Source organism: Periplaneta americana, chromosome 11 (genome assembly GCF_040183065.1).
Source record: "Periplaneta americana isolate PAMFEO1 chromosome 11, P.americana_PAMFEO1_priV1, whole genome shotgun sequence".
NCBI lineage: Eukaryota > Metazoa > Arthropoda > Insecta > Blattodea > Blattidae > Periplaneta > Periplaneta americana.
This window is the reverse complement of record NC_091127.1, coordinates 175130792-175153635: the sequence shown is the minus strand read 5'-3', so window position 1 is coordinate 175153635 and position 22844 is coordinate 175130792. Positions and strand designations below refer to the sequence as shown.

At 37.3% G+C, this 22844-nt stretch overlaps 1 protein-coding gene across 2 annotated transcripts in view; it reads left to right on the top strand.

Moving 5' to 3' along the window:
• Positions 1–1411: 1411 nt before the first annotated feature.
• Positions 1412–22844, top strand: part of LOC138709624 (excitatory amino acid transporter-like) — a 68339-nt gene continuing 46906 nt past the window's right edge. Inside the window, exons 1-10 of one of the 2 annotated variants that reach the window (XM_069840524.1) lie at positions 1412–1693; positions 3275–3374; positions 6479–6677; positions 10086–10293; positions 11430–11493; positions 12797–12905; positions 14971–15097; positions 15259–15492; positions 17795–17989; positions 20247–20381. In XM_069840524.1, the coding sequence (XP_069696625.1) occupies positions 1599–1693; positions 3275–3374; positions 6479–6677; positions 10086–10293; positions 11430–11493; positions 12797–12905; positions 14971–15097; positions 15259–15492; positions 17795–17989; positions 20247–20381 (1466 nt within the window). In that variant the 5' untranslated portion in view covers positions 1412–1598. The remainder of the gene's footprint in view (positions 1694–3274; positions 3375–6478; positions 6678–10085; positions 10294–11429; positions 11494–12796; positions 12906–14970; positions 15098–15258; positions 15493–17794; positions 17990–20246; positions 20382–22844) is intronic. The other variant, XM_069840527.1, reaches the window with a different exon arrangement.

Sequence of the window (22844 nt, the reverse complement as noted above, 5' to 3'; positions counted from 1 at the left end):
ATGGCAATAAATATAGTACGTCCGCTCAAATGAGAGCCACTTGGAACGTGCGATTGGACACACTTACTGCAGGGAGCAAGTAGGCACGCGACTCCGAACAGGATCCATGTAAACAACGCTGCATTGCCATCTCTCCCTTTCAGCGGCCTTCGTGTGCGTCTTGTAAATACAGAAATAAAACATGAACACCTCCTATTCAAAGTCTGTTGAGTCAATTACACAATATTACAAGCTAGCTTCTAAGGAGCGATTATCACTTTCTTTTGTCGATATACTTTACCCAATGCTTTTTATTATTAATGTCATCCATCACATTTACTATCAAATCGCGTAGGCCTACTTCTTGAACAGATTTGTTTCCCAATCCATTTTCTGACCGGACATTTCTCTTCAGTTCCGTCCAAACGAATTCTATGGCAATGGTAGCGGGGGGGGGCAGTCATAGTACAACATGGCCGTATTTCATTGATAGTTCGTCAATTACATACATCTTTTTCCTGTAATGGCTACGTTTTATCTCTTGTAGCAGATGTAACTTTGTTGTTGGGACTGGCGTGGGCAAAGGGATGTTATTTTAACGTTTTAATGACATGTATAGTTACTCTGTATTCCGTAAATACGAAGACCGCTACATCCGTATTCGTAATGATTCCATTGCTGCTGGTTGAGATCCATGAATTTTATATTTAAACCCCATTGAATGTAATAGTTCTATTAAAGTATTTCTTTGATACGGAAACTCATGTTGGGTAGCTTGTGTTTTATTACGCATTGCGTTGAGAAGTTTATTTGACGTTGAAGCTATTTTATTTGTTATTTATATTATATGGAACACGAAAGCCACAATATACATTTATGGTCTTCTGCCTCGTTCTGAGCTAACTGTATTATATTTGCGGGCTCCTCTGAAACCGAATACTATATGAACTTGTTCTCGGAGCACCGACTTAGATCTGTCAACAGCGCTTACGTACCAACAACCAGCCGCGTGCTTCAAGACTGAAACACCTGACGCCTCCCGCTCAAGGTAGATGCAAGTGGCTCTCATTTGAGCGGACGTACTATATGACAATATTACAATAAAACAATGATTTATGTTTACGCATCTTTCGATTTCCCCCCTGTCTGTTGGCTCCTGTACCCAGGCCCCATTTAGTGCTAAAATTGCGACCCAATTCCAGTGACCTCCAAATGCATATACAGGATTTCCATTGCTGCAGCTTTATCGGCTGATATAACACAGTTGCCATGACTTATGAAAAGACCCTCGTATATTACGTTATCTTACTGTAGATCCTCGCAGTCTACATAGGCACAATGTATTTGTACTCTTTGATCTTATTGTAATGAGATAATGTTTGAAAGTGATAACAAAAACTACGATATTCTACGTCACTTGGTTACACACTGTTTAACATTTAAACTCTTCGAAGGTATTAGATGAAATTGCACTGCAAAGTGCGACTACTTCTTGTAAAGATCAGTCACGTCAGTCGGCGTAATAGAAGTAAAAGTGTCACAGTTCTATAGAATAGAGGGACTGAAACGAATTTCAAGTGAATTTGCAGAATATTTTGATTTAGTATTGTGTGATTCAAATGGAAAATAACGACAGTGTTACAAAGCCTATGGAACAAAAACTTTCAACGACACAAAATTATTTCTTTGAGGCCAAAGGTGGAAGTGGAAAAAGGTAAGAACGAATCTTTTAGTGTATATCGATTCAAAACAGTGTAATGTGAAATGGTGCTATCCTAACAACAAACATTTTATACAGACATTAAAAAGACCTATTTGAAATCAAATACATTACATTAATTGGGTACGACTGCGACCATTTCTTATTTCCAGCAGATGATCTTGTCAGTGCGGGATAACGTTTAAAAGCAATTGTAAATTTGTCAAATTCATCTGTAAACAATTTGAAAGAAGTAAATTATATTTCAATGTTTTGTACAAAGATTGAGTATAAATAGTTTTACATACTACAAAAAGTATCACAGACTTTGAATTTAAATAATGTGATTATAGTTCCAACATACTGAATCTAAAAGGTATACTTTTCTTGGCAAATGTACAGCGAAATGGTTCACATTTATTTTCTGTTTTCAGTAATATAATCAGATTTACTATGTGAGACAATAATTTCCAAAAGCACTAAGTTCTAAGAGTAAACTAAAATTATTTTATTTTAATGTACGGAAGTACATATGATATTGCCATGCAGATATTCTGCGTCATCATACGATGAAAGAGTAGTGGAACGGAGAAAAATTCTCTCCGGCACCGGGATTTGAACCCGGGTTTTCAGCTCTACGTGCACCTCAGCACATGCGTGGACTTCGGTCCTACGTTCATAGACATCTATGACGTAGTGCAGACGGCGGCCACTAGAGGGAACCCAAGAGTTGGAACTTAAATTGAGACAATTCTGTCCGGCACAGAGATGGGTATCCGGTGTGGCTTAGTGGATAAAGCATCAGCACGTACAGCTGAAAACCCGGGTTCAAATCCCGGTACCGGAGAGAATTTCTCTCAGTTCCACTACTCTTTCATCATAAAATTATTTTGTTCTGTCATTAGACTCCATATACGACCCAGTTTATAATATTATTAATCTTACATGTTTATTTTATTAATAATGGCATACATTTATATAAAAATTGTTACTAATTTTTTTTTTTTACAAAATCAGCAAATAAATAGAAATAACGTACAAAAACCGTAACAAAATAGCTGCAAGTACGAATGTCACACATTACTCCATCTCATAAAGTGTAATTTAATTTTTCCTAAATAGTTCATGAAAACCTATATAAGCCCAAATATTTTTGTTGGGAAAAATTCTCAACTGGAGGCGTAATTACGAATTCGTGTAATTTATCTCGCAATTTTTATTTTTTAAAGACCTAGTTCTATGCGATTCTCTTTGCTACAGAACAATTTTATCCTGGCCTAGTAAATCCCTATTACATTATTCTCCGAGCAATCTAACAATCATAAACCGAATTAAAATATAATGGTAAATGTTTAAAGAAAAAAAAATAATTTTTCCATATTCAAAATGCTCGTCGTAGCCTCAATTCTTCCGTCACCACATTAGACGAAGAGGTAAAGAGCAGGAAGAGACGGCGCAAAATAATTCTACGTTTTGGAGTTTCAAATTGTAAGCTCAAATGATAACAAATCTGAAACTAAAGAGTAAATGCATAGGCAATTTAAGATGTATTGCACTGGATGTTTGCAGAGAAATTTCCGTTTGTGTTTGTTCCAGGATGGATTATATGGGATCTGGCGAGGATGACAACAAAGAAAAAGTCTTCCAGAGTCACGTGACCGACACGGATACATCCGCCAAGTCAAAAGTTGACTTAGTATGGATTTTGTATATTCCTAAATTACATGAATATCTTACGTAAGATTAGGCAGACAAACACGTTTTACTCGATGAGAATTTTGATGGTACAAACTAATTATTTCCGTTTTTATGATGGCAGAAAGCTTTAACATGGCAAGAATGCTATTTCTTATAAAGCTGTGCTCTTTTTTTCTCACTGCTATCCTATTCTCATTCTTCTCTGTCGTTCCTTTTCTTCCATTTATTATCTTACTTCTCTCACGCATTGACTAGTAAGTGAGACTAAATAGTACACGCTTCGCTTGGTGAGAATGGAAAAGTTAACATAATTACAAAACATATTCCTTCCCCTATTCATATGTCACTGTGGGCAGATCTTCAGCCCGCCACGCAGGCGGTCCTGGTTCGAATCCCTCTCAGATCTTGGATTTTTCATTGAATAATCCATAGTGACACTTGTGACGATCAAGGCCGCATTTGGGGATTTTCTCGGGGTTCTCCCGTTTCCCCATATTAGGTATCTATATCATTCCGTCACCATTTTTCCATTTCGTCACCATTCTACAGCATTCCCCGAACGCCAACTGGCGACGCTGGCCTAAGGTCGAGGAGAAGTTGTCTACTCGAAACCTGGGTACACCCAAACCTTAGTGTAGTCAGTGGATTTGGGAGTGCGCCAAGTTTGAGGGTTAGCGCAATAGATCCACGTATATTCGAAGTTTGAAGGCTTAGAACGGCCAGGTACAATGGAGAGGGAGATTCTTTTTTAAGTAGAACTACGTCTTTTTTCTTACTAGTTATGGGCGGTAACTCAAGAATTGACTGTCAAAAAAGTATGCAACTCCCTTTTTTCTCCTTGTATTTCCCTTATTCTCCTTATATTCGGTTTGTTCTAATTTCATTTCCCACGTCTCCTTATACCCTTCTTGTATTTCCCACTTCTCCTTTTATTCCCCTTATTCTCTTTATACTCGCCTTGTTCTCCTCATATTTCCCTTGTTCTCCTTGTACTCTTTTTGTATTTCTCTCTTCTCCTTTTATTCCCCTTATTCTCTTTATACTCGCCTTGTTCTCCTCATATTTCCCTTCTTCTCCTTGTACTCTTTTTCTATTTCTCTCTTCTCCTTTTATTCCCCTTATTCTCTTTATACTCGCCTCGTTCTTCTATATTTCCCTTGTTCTCCTCATATTTCCCTTGTTCTCCTCATATTTCCCTTGTTCTCCTTGTACTCTTTTTCTATTTCTCTCTTCTCCTTTTATTCCCCTTATTCTCTTTATACTCGCCTCGTTCTTCTATATTTCCCTTGTTCTCCTCATATTTCCCTTGTTCTCCTTGTACTCTTTTTCTATTTCTCTCTTCTCCTTTTATTCCCCTTATTCTCTTTATACTCGCCTCGTTCTTCTATATTTCCCTTGTTCTCCTTGTACTCTTTTTCTATTTCTCTCTTCTCCTTTTATTCCCCTTATTCTCTTTATACTCGCCTCGTTCTTCTATATTTCCCTTGTTCTCCTCATATTTCCCTTGTTCTCCTTGTACTCTTTTTCTATTTCTCTCTTCTCCTTTTATTCCCCTTATTCTCTTTATACTCGCCTCGTTCTTCTATATTTCCCTTGTTCTCCTCATATTTCCCTTGTTCTCCTCATATTTCCCTTGTTCTCCTTGTACTCTTTTTCTATTTCTCTCTTCTCCTTTTATTCCCCTTATTCTCTTTATACTCGCCTCGTTCTTCTATATTTCCCTTGTTCTCCTTGCACTCTTTTTCTATTTCTCTCTTCTCCTTTTATTCCCCTTATTCTCTTTATACTCGCCTCGTTCTTCTATATTTCCCTTGTTCTCCTCATATTTACCTTGTTCTCCTTGTACTCTTTTTCTATTTCTCTCTTCTCCTTTTATTCCCCTTATTATCTTTAAACTCGCCTTGTTCTTCTATATTTCCCTTGTTCTCCTCATATTTCCCTTGTTATCCTCATATTTCCCTTGTTCTCCTCATATTTCCCTTGTTCTCCTTGTACTCTTTTTCTATTTCTCTCTTCTCCTTTTATTCCCCTTATTCTCTTTATACTCGCCTCGTTCTTCTATATTTCCCTTGTTCTCCTCATATTTCCCTTGTTCTCCTCATATTTCCCTTGTTCTCCTTTTACTTTTTTCGTATTTCCCTCTTCTCCTTTTATTCCCCTTATTATCTTTAAACTCGCCTTGTTCTTCTATATTTACCTTGTTCTCCTCATATTTCTCTTGTTCTCCTCATATTTCCCTTGTTCTCCTCATATTTCCCTTGTTCTCCTTGTATCTTTTTGTATTTCCCTCTTCTCCTTTTATTCCCCTTATTATTTTTAAACTCGCCTTGTTCTTCTATATTTCCCTTGTTCTCCTCATATTTCCCTTGTTCTCCTTGTATCTTCTTGTATTTCCCTCTTCTCCTTGTAATCCATTTATTCTCTTTATATTCGCCTTGTTCACATTATATTTCCCTGGTTCTTCTTGGACTCCTCTTGCATTTTCCTCTTCTCCTTATACTCTACTTATTTTTCTTATATTTGCCTTGTTCATATTATATTTCCCTTGTTCTCCTTGTACTCTTCTTGTATTTTCCTATTCTCATTGTGTACCCTTGTTATCATTATATTTCCCTGGTTCCCCTTGGACTTTTCTTGTATTTCCCCGTTCTTCTTGTAATCCCCTTATATTGGCGTCGTTCTCATTGTATTTCCCTTATTCTTCTTACCTTATCCTGGCTGGTAATGCGCTGTTCGTTAAAAATCCCTTCTACATAAATGTATTCAGCATAATGAAGATATGCACCTCCAATCTCTCCGTGAACTCCAGCATTCTGTACTGTAAGCCAATACTTATAACTTAATAAACTGGTGTTTCGTAAGCATTTGTTTCGGTGTTGTGTTGATCTAGTAGTCAACACAATACTAGTATTCTGAAGAGTCAAAATATAGCGGCGTAATTATCGAGGATTGCACTCCTTCAAATGATAATTTACTCAAAACGATATAAGCTTAACTCTGTGTAATTTGTAATAACTACAAAAATATAAATAGTGAAACGATTTCCTGACTCTTAACGAATATTGTATTACAATTGTTATAAACAGAGAAATATGTGTGTAGGTATTACGCTGGCTTCGAACCAACCTCCTGCTCACGCTCACCATCTGCGGAGTGTTGGTGGGATTGCTGGTTGGGTTCCTGGGGCGCCTCGCCAGGTTCTCGGACGAATCCATCATGCTTGTCTCCTTCCCTGGAGAGATTCTCATGAGAGTGCTCAAGATGTTCATCATACCCCTCATAATCTCATCGCTCATATCAGGTGAGCATCCATTCTTATTATGCACACATAAGCTCATATGAAATGCAGACTCGTTACTAATCTAAACATATATTTTTTTAGATGTTATGTTAAATCGTTGCAAACATTCCGCTTCATGGGTTAAGGTAGTGTACGAAATACAGTTTGTGTGTTCAAGGATTGATGTTACTAGTTTCACATGCTGCCGATGCACTTGTTGGTGCTCCGCTTACAGGGGCATCTTTTTCTTTTCCTTTGCGCTTTTAAGGCATTCGCACAACAATAGTAATATGTGTTACAAGAGCGGTATGTTGAAGTTTTCATCTTCGAGGAAAAGTTTGAAAAAGCGAAACGTAGTTGAGCTTTTTTAATTTCCGAGAATTGAAAGAAAACATACCGCTCGTGTATCGTACATTATGTTGTGTGAAGATCGTTTACTACATACCTGAAAGAGGAATTTCTAATTAGTTGCAATGAAATCTCCATCTTGGTTTCTGTTCAATGACGGCAAATTTGCAAAACAAAAATATCTATCTTCAACATTGTTGCTTTAAAACGTGTTCTGTGTTTACTATACTCCAGCAGGCCGTGACATACATCTGTCTTTTTTCCCCCAATCTATGATGAGTGTGGAATCTTGTTGATTTTTTCACGGCTTCCTTAATGTTACTTGCATCACGAATGCAGTAACTTTAGTAGAGTTGTAGAGTATACTTAATTTTTGCAAATATTTAAAAACAATAATTAACAGTGCAATTTAGGTGAAATTGCAGAGGTAAGTCTCCAATTTATAATTATTACTATATTGAACGTCTCTAAAAATATGTTAAAAGTCTAAAGCAGTAAAATCAATACGTCACTTAAGCGGTAAGAAGAGGGAAATTGTTATGTGTGTTAGGTTGGGAATACTGAATGTGGAATTTTAGACTTTCCGCGGATTGGTTTTGTGGGAAAACCAAGCAAATACGCACGATCTTGCACAAAAAATATTTCATGTTATGCAGCTGATTTTCCCGAATCCTTCAAGCTGTTCATGATAGTCTTCAATATTTTCTCCCCAGGAAAACTCGAAATTTTATGATCATTCTTTTATCTGTACACAAGAAAATTATATAAAATTTTTTGCTGCAAATAACTGCAGTAAAGATATTGATTTCCGACATAACAAAAAACAACTCGCATTAAGGACATAAAACAAACCAAACTTACCACGTTCTACCAACCTACACAAAAGTTCTTAAATAGCCCAAGTGCCTTAAGTAATATCAGATCCTTAGTTCAAGGAAGTAGACAACAGACAAACCAAGAAAAAGATACGAACAAAATGCTAATATGCATTCATCTCTTTAGAACAGACTTAATATGTTATTAAATAGATCGTAGATTCTTTAGACATTGAAAAGTAGGAAGGAGATAGTAAACGTCACAGTTTAAATGGCGACATATTGTTATTACACAAAATATTGCAAAGCTAATTATAATGCAGACCTTAATAATCCATGACAAGGTGACGAAAACAGCTTATAGTAAAGTGCAATCAGGTATCACAACCAATAAACCTATTGAGACACAATGATTAAGACCACTCAAGCTGACACGAGACCATCGCGATATATCTTGTAGGTTTTGAAGCTGCGCTCTTGGTCTTGAAAGTAAAATCATGGATAAATATATAATAGGATGCGAAACTTAATGAGTTTCCCGTAACACATACTAGAGGCGCTGTTGTAGAAATTGATCTTGCTGCCATCCTTTTCTGGGAGGGGCGTTATTACATCTAGCAGCGCACCAAGTAGCGAAAAGAGTAATTACTCCATGCATTTAGCAGCGCACCTGGCGACGACACTCTCCCTCCCACTCTCATCGATATTCAAAACTAACCCAATTTAAAATAAAACATTCACATTTTTATTCCTCACAGCATCTTCTACTGAAAATTCTTACCGGAGCCAACAGGAAGATAAAAGAGACGATGTGTTTTACACTACCCGATTAAAATATAACCAGACAGAGACAAAAAATAAAGCAAGAGGTTAGATAATTGGGATTGTATTCTTTGGATATTTATTGTACAGCGCAATGGAAAAGTCTGCAAGAACTACTTAGATAGTTCAATTTATTATATTATTATTACTTTACAATACATTCAACAACACTATTTTTACAACGTCCATAAACATCACTGTTTAACATACACTGCTTATACACACACGTATCACTTTATGTTCACTTATTAGCAAGTTTCAGTCCGCCATCTTCAACTTCGACTCTCCCGTACAGCAATATCTCGAACGGATAAATAGAGAACTCTCGGTAATGTACCCAACACGTAGTTCTAATATTCACCACCTACGACGTTGGGCGCTGATCACCTTATTTCAAACCCCCAAATCCAGATTGTGCTGACCGCAGTTTCGCATTCTATTATATATTTATCCATGGTAAAATCCTTTGCTTCTGAAAGTCTATCTTACCAAGTAGACCAGCGATGGGCGTTTGAGTGCATTTGCCCTCCGTGCGCACGGGGATTTCCAAGTGCAGCGAGCTGCAGTGTGCCAGCAGCTGTAACAGATCTTACACAGCTTTTAAATGAGCTGAATTTAGGACTTAAGGGAAAAGAAATTCTTAATACAGAATTTTCAGATAGAATTGCAGCTTTTAAGAAGAAATTGCTGTTATGGATACGTCAAATGCAAAAGGGCGAAATATATCATTTTCCATCCTTATCTAAGCGCATAGAATTTTGAACAATGAAAATTTCGAAATGTACGCATGAATTCTATCCGGTCTATTAGAGGAATTTACATCAAGGTTCCACGATTTAGATTGCCTGGAAATGGATTTGCGTATTTTTGCTACATGCTCTGATCCCAACTGATTATTGATAACGTCCCTCATAATGTGAATTGATTGACCTGCGATGTGATCGAGAGATGCGAGCGAAATATGATTCCAGGTCGAGTCTTATGCAGTTTTATGACAGATTCCCAAGAGGACGCTTTTCCAATCTACATAAGCTGTGTGAGAAAGTTTTGTGTTTATTTGGTTCCACTTATAGATGTGAACAGTTATTTTCTATTACGAAAATACACAAATCTTAAACAAGAAATGATGGGCTTTTAACGGCAATTCTTCGCATACCTTGTGCTAATACAGTTTCTCCAAATCTTGAGAAATAGAGTAATATGAATTAATGTGCAACAGACATGTTTTGTTTTGTGTTTAAGGAAGTGTTTCATTACTTTGTGTTCTTATTTATGTAGTTTGGTAGAATAACATTTTCTCTCGAAACATTCAGTACGTACCGCAACTTGAATAAACCGGTTTTCGTGCACACTACTTCTCTCGTAGTGCACCGTGCAAGCATAATTCTGCCCAACCCTGAAGTAGACTGTGTCTGGTCTTCTATGTGTGACGCTTTGATCGCAGGGATGGCGCAGTTGGACGCCCGTTTGTCCGGTCGAATGGGTACGCACGCCCTGCTCTACTACGTCACCACCACGGTCCTGGCTTCCATACTAGGCATCGTCATGGCAGTTGTCATCCACCCAGGTGATCCGAACCTGAAGACACATGTTGAAGGAGAGTCCACAGATATCGAAGTGTCTACATTCCACGCCATGTTGGATATAATGAGGTTACACACTTTTTGGTACAAGTTGTTAAGTTTAAAGGTCATTGCCAGTACGGGTATGTGGATAGCGTTTCCCAACCAATCGATCCGACGTTCGATTCCCGGCGAGCGCAATGAAATAAATTTACCTAGCATTTTCCGTTGTTTTGTGATTGTCCTGTGGTGTCTCTGCAGTGGTCCTCCGTCATGGCGATCCCATGACTAAGGAGGTCCGTATTTGTGAGATGTCTAGTGTATAGTCAGGGCCATTTAGGAAGACGTCCCAAGAGGAGAAACGTGGGAGTGACAGCCTTGAATTCTCCTCCTCGAGATGCCTTTGGAAGACGTACATGTACTTCTTAGCGCTCGATGCACGAGAGCTTGAGTAACTCTGTAACTGCCTTACTGTTTTTAGATCTTGCGATGAGGACTGGACTTACTACCTTGTAGCACAAAAATCATTTGCCAAATAATGATAAAACAATATTATTTTGAAATGACAAATGCGAAACTATTATTCGATTGAGAAGCTTTTGTTATCCAGTCTGCTTTCAAAAAAACTGAAAGTTAGTATTTATAAAAAGTCATATTACCGATTGTTCTGTATGGTTGTGAAAATTGGACTCTCACTTTGTAGGAAGAATAGAGGCTAAGGGTATTCGAAAATAAATTTTTTAGGAAAATATTTGGGGTAAGAAGGATGAAGTTGCAGGAGAATGGAGAAAGTTACACAACGCAGAACTGCACGCTTTGTATTCTTCACCTAACATAATTAGGAACATTAAATCCAGATATTTGAGATGGTCAGGGCATGTACAACGTATGTGTATAGAGTGTTAGTTGTGAGACCTGAGAGGAAAAAGGCTTTTGTGGAGTCCGAAACGTAGATCGGAGGATAATATTGAAATGGATTAGAGGGAGATGAGATATGATGGTAGGGACTGAATTAATCTTGCTCAGGATAGGAACCGATAGCGGGTTTAGGTTAGTAACTGTAAAGTAGTGAAATACTGAGTTCATTTAATAGGATATAGTGTTCTCTTTTCCTTTTCGCATTTATAATTTTCTACACGTATTTATTAGTTGTTTAGTTATGTCTCAAGTTATTCAAAGTTATTTTAAATGTATCAATTTGTGAATCTATTCTTATCTTAATACAGGAACCTGTTTCCAGACAACTTGATACAAGCTTGCCTACAACAAGTGCAGACAACGTATAAAAAGGTAATTATTAGTACGATACATTATAAGTTTTCCCAACATATTAAGTGTACTAAATTGTATTAAAAAATTAACGCATTTTGGAATTCACTCAAAATAGCTCCCACATCTTCCAAAAAATATTTTAATATAGCTCATATAGAGGATGTAAAAATGTTATATGAATATTGGTTCGGAAACTCTTTATTTCCTTGTTACATCCCTTTTCTTACAACTCTGCCTACACTGTATAATGTGGTACATTATGAAATAAAAATAGCATACCACATGGAAATCTATCTTATGGGGAAGTATCCAAGATGTTCCCGTTAGCACGAATACATGCACCAACCCATCGTCGCATTCAATCTCGGATGTAACCCTGGAGAATGTTGTTTTGTCTCGCAGTTTTACAATATGTAGGCTCGAAAACTATCTTCGTCTTGCAATGGATTCCATTTACAAGCTCTTTTGAATGACATCACAAATAAAAGTTCAGTGAGTTTAAGTCTGGAGAGCGGAGGGGTCAAGGTAGTTATCCATCTCTATCCGTCTGTCACGGGAACTTTGATTTAGAAATAGACGAACATCGACACTGAAATGAACAGAAGCTATATCGTACATGAGTACGTGTTTCGTCGTATTACTAACAGAACAGGTAAGGTGTACTTTAAGAACTCTTTGTATCTTTGTCCGTTGAGCCTGGGTGGAACAACATGAGGTCCCGCCAGAACGTCACCAATAAAGCCACCCCAAACATTGATACTTGCCATGAGGTATGCTAATTTTATTTCACAACCAGTGTAAGCAAAATTATAGAGAAAGGGGTGTAATAAGGAAATAAAGGGTTTTCGGACCAATGTCCATGAAACATTTATTCAACCACTCTATGAGAGGAATACGCTTCTAAAGATTTGACATACATTTTAGTTATAACCTGTATATATATATATATATATATATATATATATATATATATATATATATATATATACAACACAGACGGACGGACGGATGGACATATTGACTGACGGGTAATTATGGATAGACAGCCAAACAGATAAACATAAAAAATGCTGTGAGCTTGTACTTCAGAATATGAAATAATCTTTAAAGCTGTCATTATGCCACTTTCATCACACTTGCAAATTCTAAGCAATGACAACAAACATAAACTCTAAAATGCTAAAAGTAACATTTGCTCTCAATTTATGTTACTTTTCTTGTCGTGTTAAAAGTCACAATGGCGTCATCTCTCATTTTCCTCTCAATTTATGGATTACTTAAGGAGTTAAATAATAAGGGCTTTACTCTTGTTTTTGATCAGGTAGAAGTGAACAAAGCGCTACTATCTCACGAACTCAATTCTTCCAACGACTCACCTGATTTCATTCTCAAGCCAGAACTTGTCTACAAAGATGGCATCAACGTCATGGGTGAGTAAATTCTCAACTAGGTACTGCTTTATTCTCAAACACGCCATTCATTTTGTGTATAAACTGCAACAAAGTCCAACTTTAATTTAAAATATAAAAGTCACTTCAAAATTTTAAAGCGTTATAAACAATATAATATTTGACCCAGAAAAGACAAATACATCGCTGTGTTGGGCAAACAATTGGGTTTCAGTTTTTACAAAATACTGAGAATATGTCTGCTGTTCCCTTGTTCAGCAAACAACAGTCTTTTTACCACACCAGATCAGCATTTGCAGAAAGTGTCTTGGAATGCGATTTCTTGCGAGACATACTCATTAAGTTACTGTGCGATTGTTCGCCGTACGATTAAATTTCATTCTTTAAGGTTACCCCACTACACAAAGGTCCCTCGGAGGTCTGGAGATCGTGAAGGCCATAAATTTGGAACATGGCTACTGATTACACGATCGTCAAATAACCATGTAATTACTGTTCCTAGAGGTGTGGATGTAGGACGGTGCGTCATCTTGTGTGAAGATTTGTTTTCTAGGTCGTGATTCCTCAGTCTAGGGATGATCAAGTTCTATAGGGTACTCTAGTTGCAATCTCCATTCTATACAGTTTGCATTATTAAATTGTCTCGCCTATCTTCTGACTACCTGGCTACCTACCGACCTACCAACGCGACCGCCGACCCATCCATCCATCTATTTAACCTATATTTTCTAGGATAGGTAAAGTCAATAGGCCTTCTCCTCCACACCATCATAAATACAAATACAAATAAAACATAGACAAAAAAATAAATTAAACATTAATCTACAACAATAATGGAAAGAAATATGGACCAATGATGAATTTCGAAGTGAAGTTACACGTACAATGGCTTTTAAATCATGAAGACATTTTTAAATTTACATCTGGTGGTCATTTTCAGACCAAATTCTCAAATTACACGTTTTAATCCCATCATTAAGAAATAAGCATGTTTCGTTTGTCCAGCCAATGATTATTAAGTTCAGTCTCTGACAGCACAAATAAAGAAAATAATATGTTTTCTGTTTGTCACTTTCCTTAAAGGCGAACAATAGTTTCAGTTTATATGGATGTAAAGTAAAACTTTTCTTAGGATTCTCCAAACTGTATTATAACTCATTTGAAGATGCCTGGACACCTGACTAGCACTATTCTACTAATTCCATAGTAATTATTTATACTTATTCTATCACTTATCTGAAGTACTTCCGGAACAACGTCACCACTGATTATTTTTGATCTTCAAACTTTTTTCTTAGCAACAGAATCATTTCTCTTGAAACCTGATTAAATCCCAGCAATTACGAATGAAACATGGACCTTCCCTTAAACATATTGTTAACTGTATCAAATTTTGTCAGACCTTGAGATAGATTCCTATTGATTTTATATTGGCATTACACCAGCTATATCTTGTTGATAGAATCATGGCTTCAATTTGAAAATTCTTAAAGCATGATTAATGTAATCAATCATGTTTTAATCAACAAAATGCTAAGTATGGAAAAGCCAAAAAGTAACAAATTGAAAATGTCATTGTTTGCTCAACACTGTTTTTGTTTACGTCAACTAATATAACTTCTTAACCCTTTGGAGCACAAATTAATTTTTTATGTTTTTCATATCATGAATTATAACAAAGCTTCAATCAATTTTTTTTTTTTTATATTTTAACTCTGCACACAATTTCAAAACACAGATGGCACCTCTGTCTACACTCAAGAGGTGGTTCCTTGGTGGAATATCTGTGCCATAAAATTTAGAAAGAAAGAAAACGGTGGTTCTTCTGAATAACCACTACGCTGCAAAGTGTTAATACTCTAAGTTTGAAGAGGCCTTTCAATGATCTTGCACCACATTATTACATATACGGAAATTTTCTGTGATAATTCGACATTTCATTTTACAACTTAATATTGTCAAAGGATGGATGTATTTAAAGACATTACTTAACATTTAGAATAATGAACAAAACTACAGAAAAGTGGATTATATCCTGCAGCATTACTTACTACATTGCTATTACTGACTGATTATAACATTTCAGGAATGATTCTGTTCTGTATGACATTTGGACTTCTGGCTGGACACATGGGCGCGAAAGGCAAAATTATAGTTGATATCTTCGTCGCGCTTAATGAGATCGTGATGAAGTTCGTGGGTATAATCATGTGGTAAGTCATCTTCCGAGCGAAAATTATCTACTCTACAACTACGCGAAGAATTCAAGTTATCGCGATTAATAAAATGAGAAGACGAAATTGCTGTGAAACTTTAGGTAACATGGATATTGTTGCAGAGGAATTTTACAGACATGAACCCACGTGTGTTTAAGGTACTCTCCCTTCGGAATCCTGTGTCTGGTCGCGGGGAAGATCATGAGCATCGAGAACCTGGCGGCCACCGCCCAGCAGCTGGGCCTGTACATGATCACCGTGATCCTGGGGCTGCTGGTTCACGCCCTCATCACGCTGCCCGCTATCTTCTACCTGTTCACACGCAAGAACCCCGCTGTCTTCTTCCGAGGAATCTTGCAAGCCTGGATCATGGGACTGGCAACCGCCTCCAGGTAATCATATTAAATTTCCAAGGTTTTTGTTTTTTATAACTTCATAGTTTCTTTCTCGTGCAGATTATATCGTACAAGCAGTTTTGCTATTAGGAAAGCTATTATTTATGTTGATTCATTTAAAATCTCTCAGCGGTGCCCCTCAGCTTAGTCCCTTAATCGAAGAAAACTAACAAACTCAGTCCCAGAATACACATAACTGAGTCCCGGGCCAGACATAAACTCAACTGAGTCCCGGGCTAAACATCAACTTATAAAATTTGCTTAATAGCATTGTACTTGTGGGAAGTTAAAAATTCTGTTCTACATTTTATTGCTGTATAAATTGTTGTTATATAAAATACTGTTAATGGTAGTAGAGAGACATTTGAGAGTAACAAAATCTAGGCCAGATATTAGTTCATTATTATATTAGTCTATTTGAGGTCTGATGAAGTTTTCTTTAATAATATACAGTGTCCATGATTAATACAGTATTATTAGATATTAATAAAACAGTATTCCTTCTTTCCCCCTCCAGATAAATGTACGTACTTCAGTGTAAACAGATTGACTAAGTCATAGAATTTATGTTCCAGTTTATATAAATGTTGAATTCCCATACTAGTGAAAGAATGTTTCTGCGTAGCAGTGACAAATTAACAAAGTAATGTATAAAGTGGGAATCGAACCCGGGACACCTGGTTTCGCAGCCAGACGTGCTAACCGTTACTCCACAGGTGTGGACTGGTTACTAAGGCCGTGTCTGAAAGCTACATTTTCAGCTGAAGTGAACTAGATTGTTGACTAAATAGCCGGATGTGACATCAGAAGTTATGATCCAAAGCTACGTAGTGAATAGCAATCAAGTCCGTAGTAGCTAGTAAACGAAAATGCTTGTTTGATGGATGACTTGTATACTAAACAAACATGGATACAATTGGGGATTATGAAATCTGATGCTTTGGAAATAAAATGTGAGTTCAATGTAGAATAACACGCTAACTTGGAACATTGACATTGTTGGTATCTGCGTTACATTTGTTTAATATTGTAATATTTCAGGCTCTTACCTTTTCCACATTAATTTCGATTGTTGATAGCCAAACGTAATTTTCATAGATATCTTTTGAACATCTTTTACAATTTCACATCTTTCTACGTTTCTCAGGAAATTACCATTCAGTTCATAAACCTGAGAATTAAGTTTCTTGAACTGTTTACTCGAAAACAAAGAATTCGAATTTCCAAAAAAATAACAGCTGATAACTCGTAATTAAACTGCATTAGGACACTGCCTTCTTAATTTAGTGCTATACAGTAATTTCATGGCTTTGAGAAAAATAGTCTATGAAGAAGGCCATGATTCCAGCAAACATGTCCAAAGCTCTCTAGTGTGTAGTTTACAAGTCAGCTAGTTCCTAGTCATTAGCATGTAGTAGGCTATAGACTTGAGCTTTGAGACACGGCCTTAATGTCATGTGAGTTAATTCCAATGAAAGCCAAATAACTTAATATATTTTGTAAAAAATAGCTTTATATTTTGACACATGAAGACATAACTCTAAAACAACTAGTGTTCTATTGATCATTGTTAGAGGCACGATAACTTGGATCAGAGTTGGGCACCAAGAGCAAATTCTACTCCAGTGGTCGTCAGCACTCTCTGAAATGTTCAAAGGGTACGCGGTGCCGTCCCGTGTGCACTGTCGTGCAACAGGGAGAGACAGAGAACATACCCGCTAGCATCTACAGAGTGCACCCTAGTGCACTGCGTTTTCCGCGGGTAAGAGAGACTAGCCCTAGCGTGCTCTGTGCTGACGACCCCTGCTCTACTCTCTCACGGGGAGCCATATGATCATCGATCATATGGCTCATCGCGCAGCGATGATGCCGTCATAGATGAATATTAAGCGTCCCCGTTTAGAGTTTGGATTCGTCCCGGTGCCCAGCCCCGACTTAGATGAAGACTTCTATGTTCCTCTAGAGTGAAGTCGAAAGAAAATGAGCCACGATGGGTTTTAAACAAATATCAATGGCCAAAATCTCTCAGAGATATCCGTATAAATTACATACAAGAGTCATTAAAAAAAACTAATAGGCCTACAACTTTTGTTTCTCTTAACAACTAAACACAAATACAATTATTGACATTATTTAGGCCTAAAACTGAACGTCCAAACATAAAAAAATTCATTTAATTCGCCAGATCGATAAAATTATAACATGTAACATACATCTAATTTAAGATTTCTCAAGAAGGGCAACAACTACAGGGCAAAGGTAGGCCTACACTGACTAACGGAAGTGTTAATGTACACAGTGCTGCCACCTTGCCAGTCACATTTCGGTGCCTTGAAGAGAACAACAAGATCGACTCCCGTGTCACCCGGTTTGTGGTGGCCGTGGGAGCTACAGTAAACATGGACGGTGCCGCGCTGTATGAGGCTGTCGCCTCCATTTTTATTGCCCAGATAAATGGCATTCATCTTGGAATCGGCCAGCTAATCACAGTTAGGTAAGTAAACACTGTTATATTGACAGAAAAATAAGAATCTTCTCACTTTTCATGCGAAAATAATAATAATGATGACGATGATGATGCTGATAATAATAATAATAATAATAATAATAATAATAATTATACAGTAAAACCTCATAAGACGCGCCCGCTTATTACGCTATCCCATGTAATACGCTTTTTTTTTTGTCCGGCCCCTGCACATTTCATATATAACGCCTTTATAAAATACCCCGTTTGTTACGCTCAAGTTCCCCATAATACGCTGTTTTTTTTTTGGAATATTTTCAATGTAATTTTCAGCCATGTACTCTAACAGCAATGAAACATCTTGGTCATTGAACTCACTGGTGCCATTAATCTGAAAAGTATTGGTATTCGACCCTTTACCTGCGCATGTAAACCTTCATACTTCATACCTTAGTATCCCCCAACCTCTTGTTACGCTCAATTATTCGACTCCTTATCTGCGTGGTTAAAGCCTACATACAGTTACAATACCTCACCCTCCTGCTAACCTCTCTCTCAAACAGCATTCCTCGCTCGGCCGTAATAAAATTCATTCTGGAAATTTTTGCTGGGCAGTTTGTTGTCCTTTAGTGCATTGAAGAGTCTGTGAATGTGACTACAATGAGTGTTAAAGTCTGTGTGATGTACCTTGTCTCACTGTGAAAAGAGGGAGAAAGGAGATATGTCTTACTTCGTCTGTATTGTTATGGCAATGGGGGTGTGGAGCTTTGCCGTCCATCCATCCAGTGGCGGAAGGGACCAGTTGATACATTCTGTAGCGCAAAATAAAATTACAAAATATCTCTCTTCGTACTGTGTAGTTCCGTCACTGAGCTTGTCTTTCAAGAAATTGAGTTCCGGTAGCCTGTACAATAACAAGGTTTTGAAAGGAATCCTGAAAATTTTCAACCCTGCTATAATCTCCACCCTCATTTGAAGGGACTTGGTTTATTGCTACTGAGACAAGATAAATCTTACCAGGTTATAAACGAAAAGCACTTTCTGTGTAGGAAAAATTGGAAATCTTACGAAAGTACGACGTGAACAGTACTCTTACTCAGAAACAACTCTCTGATTCGTTAGGAATCCCATCATCGATATTAAGGACGAAAATAGAAAATCGCGACTCAATCACTGCAGCTGCGATGTCGGGAGGATGTAATCGCAGGAAACTGAAGTGTGGTAAACATGAGGACATGGAGTACACGCACACGAGAAACAAATACCGTATAAATTACTTTTCTTTTTCGAAAGAATTAAGTACAGTACATATTGTAAATGTCTTTGACGTACAGTACAATAATTACATCATGGAGTAATACTGTATTACCTTTCATGAATCATGTATTTCAATAAAGAAAAATGCTAATAGATACTGTATATAAGTCAAAATTAGTATACCCGCCTAATACGCGGTCCCGGTTAATACGCGGTTTACACCCGGTCCCTTGAACAGCGTCTTATCGGGGTTTTACTATAATACTTACTTACTTACTTACTTACTTGCTTACTTACTTACTTACTTACTTACTTACTTACTTACTTACTGGCTTTTAAGGAACCCGGAGGTTCATTGCCGCCCTCACATAAGCCCGCCATTGGTCCCTATCCTGAGCAAGCAGTCTCTACCATCATATCCCACCTCCCACAAATCCATTTTAATATTATCTTCCCATCTACGTCTCGGCCTCCCTAAAGGTCTTTTTCCCTCCGACATGCCAACTAACACTCTATATCCATTTCTGGATTCGCCCATACGTGCTACATGTCCTGCCCATCTCAAACGTCTGGATTTTATGTTCCTAATTATGTCAGGTGAAGTATACAATGCATTCAGCTCTGTCGTTGTGTAACTTTCTCCATTCTCCTGTAACTTCATCCCTCTTAGCCCCAAATATTTTTCTAAGAACCTTATTCTCAAACACCCTTAATCTCTGTTCCTCTCTCAGAGTGAGAGTCCAAGTTTCACAACCATACAGAACAACCGGTAATATAACTGTTTTATAAATTCTAACTTTCAGACTTTTTAATAGAAGACAAGATGACAAAAGCTTCTCAACCGAATAATAACAGGCATTTCCCATATTTAGTCTGTTTTCTATAATAATAATAATAATAACAATAATAATAATAATAATAATAATAATAATAATCACAGTAAGAAATTTAATAAGTATACTACACAACATAATAATAGCAATAATATAATTTATGCAGAAGCATTATTTTCTCTTCATCTTTTCAGTTTGACAGCGACGTTAACTAGCATCGGGGCGGCGGCTATACCAAGTTCTGCGCTCGTCACCATGCTGGTCATCTTCTCCGCTCTGGGCCTGCCAACTTCTGACATCTCCCTGCTTTTCGCCGTCGACTGGCTGCTGTAAGTGAGCAATGAGAACCCAGCCCACTTCTGATTACTGAATCGTGAATTGCAGGAACCCCAGTTGAGTGAATTTTTCAAGAGATACAAAACACTGATCGGTATTTTGAAGTAACTATCTTTTTTATTAAAGCATAATACGAGTAATAACTTCTAGTGTTTGGCATATGTGAACTTTAATTTTTTCTTTAGTATTTTCTTTTAAATCTGAATTGACTGGACATGTGGAGTTTCTGCAATGCACGACTAGTAACTTATTTACTTACTTACTTACATACTTACTTACTTACTGGCTTTTAAGGAACCCGGAGGTTCATTGCCGCCCTCACATAAGCCCGCCATTGGTCCCTGTCCTGAGCAAGATTAATCCATTCTCTACCATCATATCCCACCTCCCTCAAATCCATTTTAATATTATCTTCCCATCTACGTCTCGGCCTCCCTAAAGGTCTTCTTCCCTCCGGCCTGCCAACTAACACTCTATATGCATTTCTGGATTCGCCCATACCTGCTACATGCCCTGCCCATCTCAAACGTCTGGATTTAATGTTCCTAATTATGTCAGGTGAAGAATACAATGCGTGCAGTTCTGTGTTGTGTAACTTTCTCCATTCTCCTGTAACTCCATCCCTCTTAGCCCCAAATATTTTCGTAAGAACCTTATTCTCAAACACCCTTAATCTCTGTTCCTATCTCAAAGTGAGAGTCCAAGTTTCACAACCATACAGAACAACCGGTAATATAACTGTTTTATAAATTCTAACTTTCTGATTTTTTGACAGCAGACTGGATGATAAAAGCTTCTCAACCGAATAATAACAGGCATTTCCCATATTTATTCTGTGTTTAATTTCCTCCCGAGTATCATTTATATCTGTTACTGTTGCTCCAAGATATTTGAACTTTTCCACCTCTTCAAAAGATAAATTTCCAATTTTTATAGTTCCATTTCGTACAATATTCTGATCACGAGACATAATCATATACTTTGTCTTTTCGCGATTTACTTCCAAACCGATCGCTTTACTTGCTTCAAGTAGAATTTCCGTGTTTTCCTTAATCGTTTGTGTATTTTCTCCTAACATATTCACGTCATCCGCGTAGACATGCAGCTGATGCAACCCGTACACGACTAGTAACACTCATTTTATTTCCTTAAATTTTTATGTAAAGAAAACTAAGAAGGGCTTTTTTTATCTTATAAAGAATTTTAAATGCATATTTAAGCGGAGAAATTAAAAAAGTACAGAAACATACAAAAATGAAAAATTATGTAAATAGCATATTTAATTCTTGAAGCTCCTTCAATCCTAAAAAAGATAAAGAAAAGCAAACCGATTTTTTTTAGTTGTGGTGTTCCCAAAATTTCCTACCGCTGTGGAATGTAAACTGGGCACTGGACGTGTGGGATTTCTGCACCACCTGGCCTTTGTATGAATACGAAAATCCGAATATGAGAAAAAATATGATTTGTGGGGTTTCATCGGGAAATTCGTTTAATTTGCAGTTATGAATTTTCCATTCGAATTAACGTTTCCTTTCAATATTACCTTTAAACCCGAGTCACACGGGGATAGTTTATTGGAGTCAAGTGCTTAAAGCCTCTAAACTTGATGCTATATTTGTGATCACACGGAGATACTAAACTTGAAACCATGCTTGAAAAAAAGCGCGCGCTGAATGTGTTGTATTCGTAGTGGTGTTTGAATTCTTGTATTCTGTAATAGTTAATAAAAATCAATAGTGAACTGGCATTTTTAGTTTAGTGAAACTGAAGATGCTACCAGCACATATTCAAGCATGTGTGCCGCTAATTGGCGCCTTGTTATTGTATGCATTACAGAATATTCTTGGAAAAAAGGAAAAGAGAAAAATGGGTTAAGAAATGGATTCGTAGAAGAATTATGCACGGTGCATCTAATACCTTGTTGATTAGCTGAAGAAGGTCCTGCAGAATACAGGAAACATCTCGGAATGAGTTCTGTTTTAAGGGTTTTTAACTTTTTCAAACCACTTCTACGTCTATGTTTTCGAAACCTTGTTCCATGAGTTCGCTGACTAGTTTCTGGAATAATAATTCCTGCTTGTTTTTATTGAGGTATTCTTTGTCACGTATATTCCATACTTCTCACACACTTCCAAAAACTTTATGATATCGTTGGAATTCCACTTAGGGACGCTCATTATTAATTTACTTCCACAATAGGCCTAAAACTACAAACTTTCTACTTGCCAAGTTGCCACGAGTTCGCATTCACACGCGGGAAGTGGTGGAGTCAAGTTCGTCACGTGACGGGAAAGTGGACACAAAAGTTGACGGGTCGTCAACTCAAATTCTGCTTGACCGCCAAGTCACAACTTGACTGTCTCGACCATATCACACGGGGCAAGTTGAAGGAAAGTCGACTTGCTCCAAGCACTTGACTCCTGTAAACTATCCCCGTGTGAATTAGCCTTTACTTC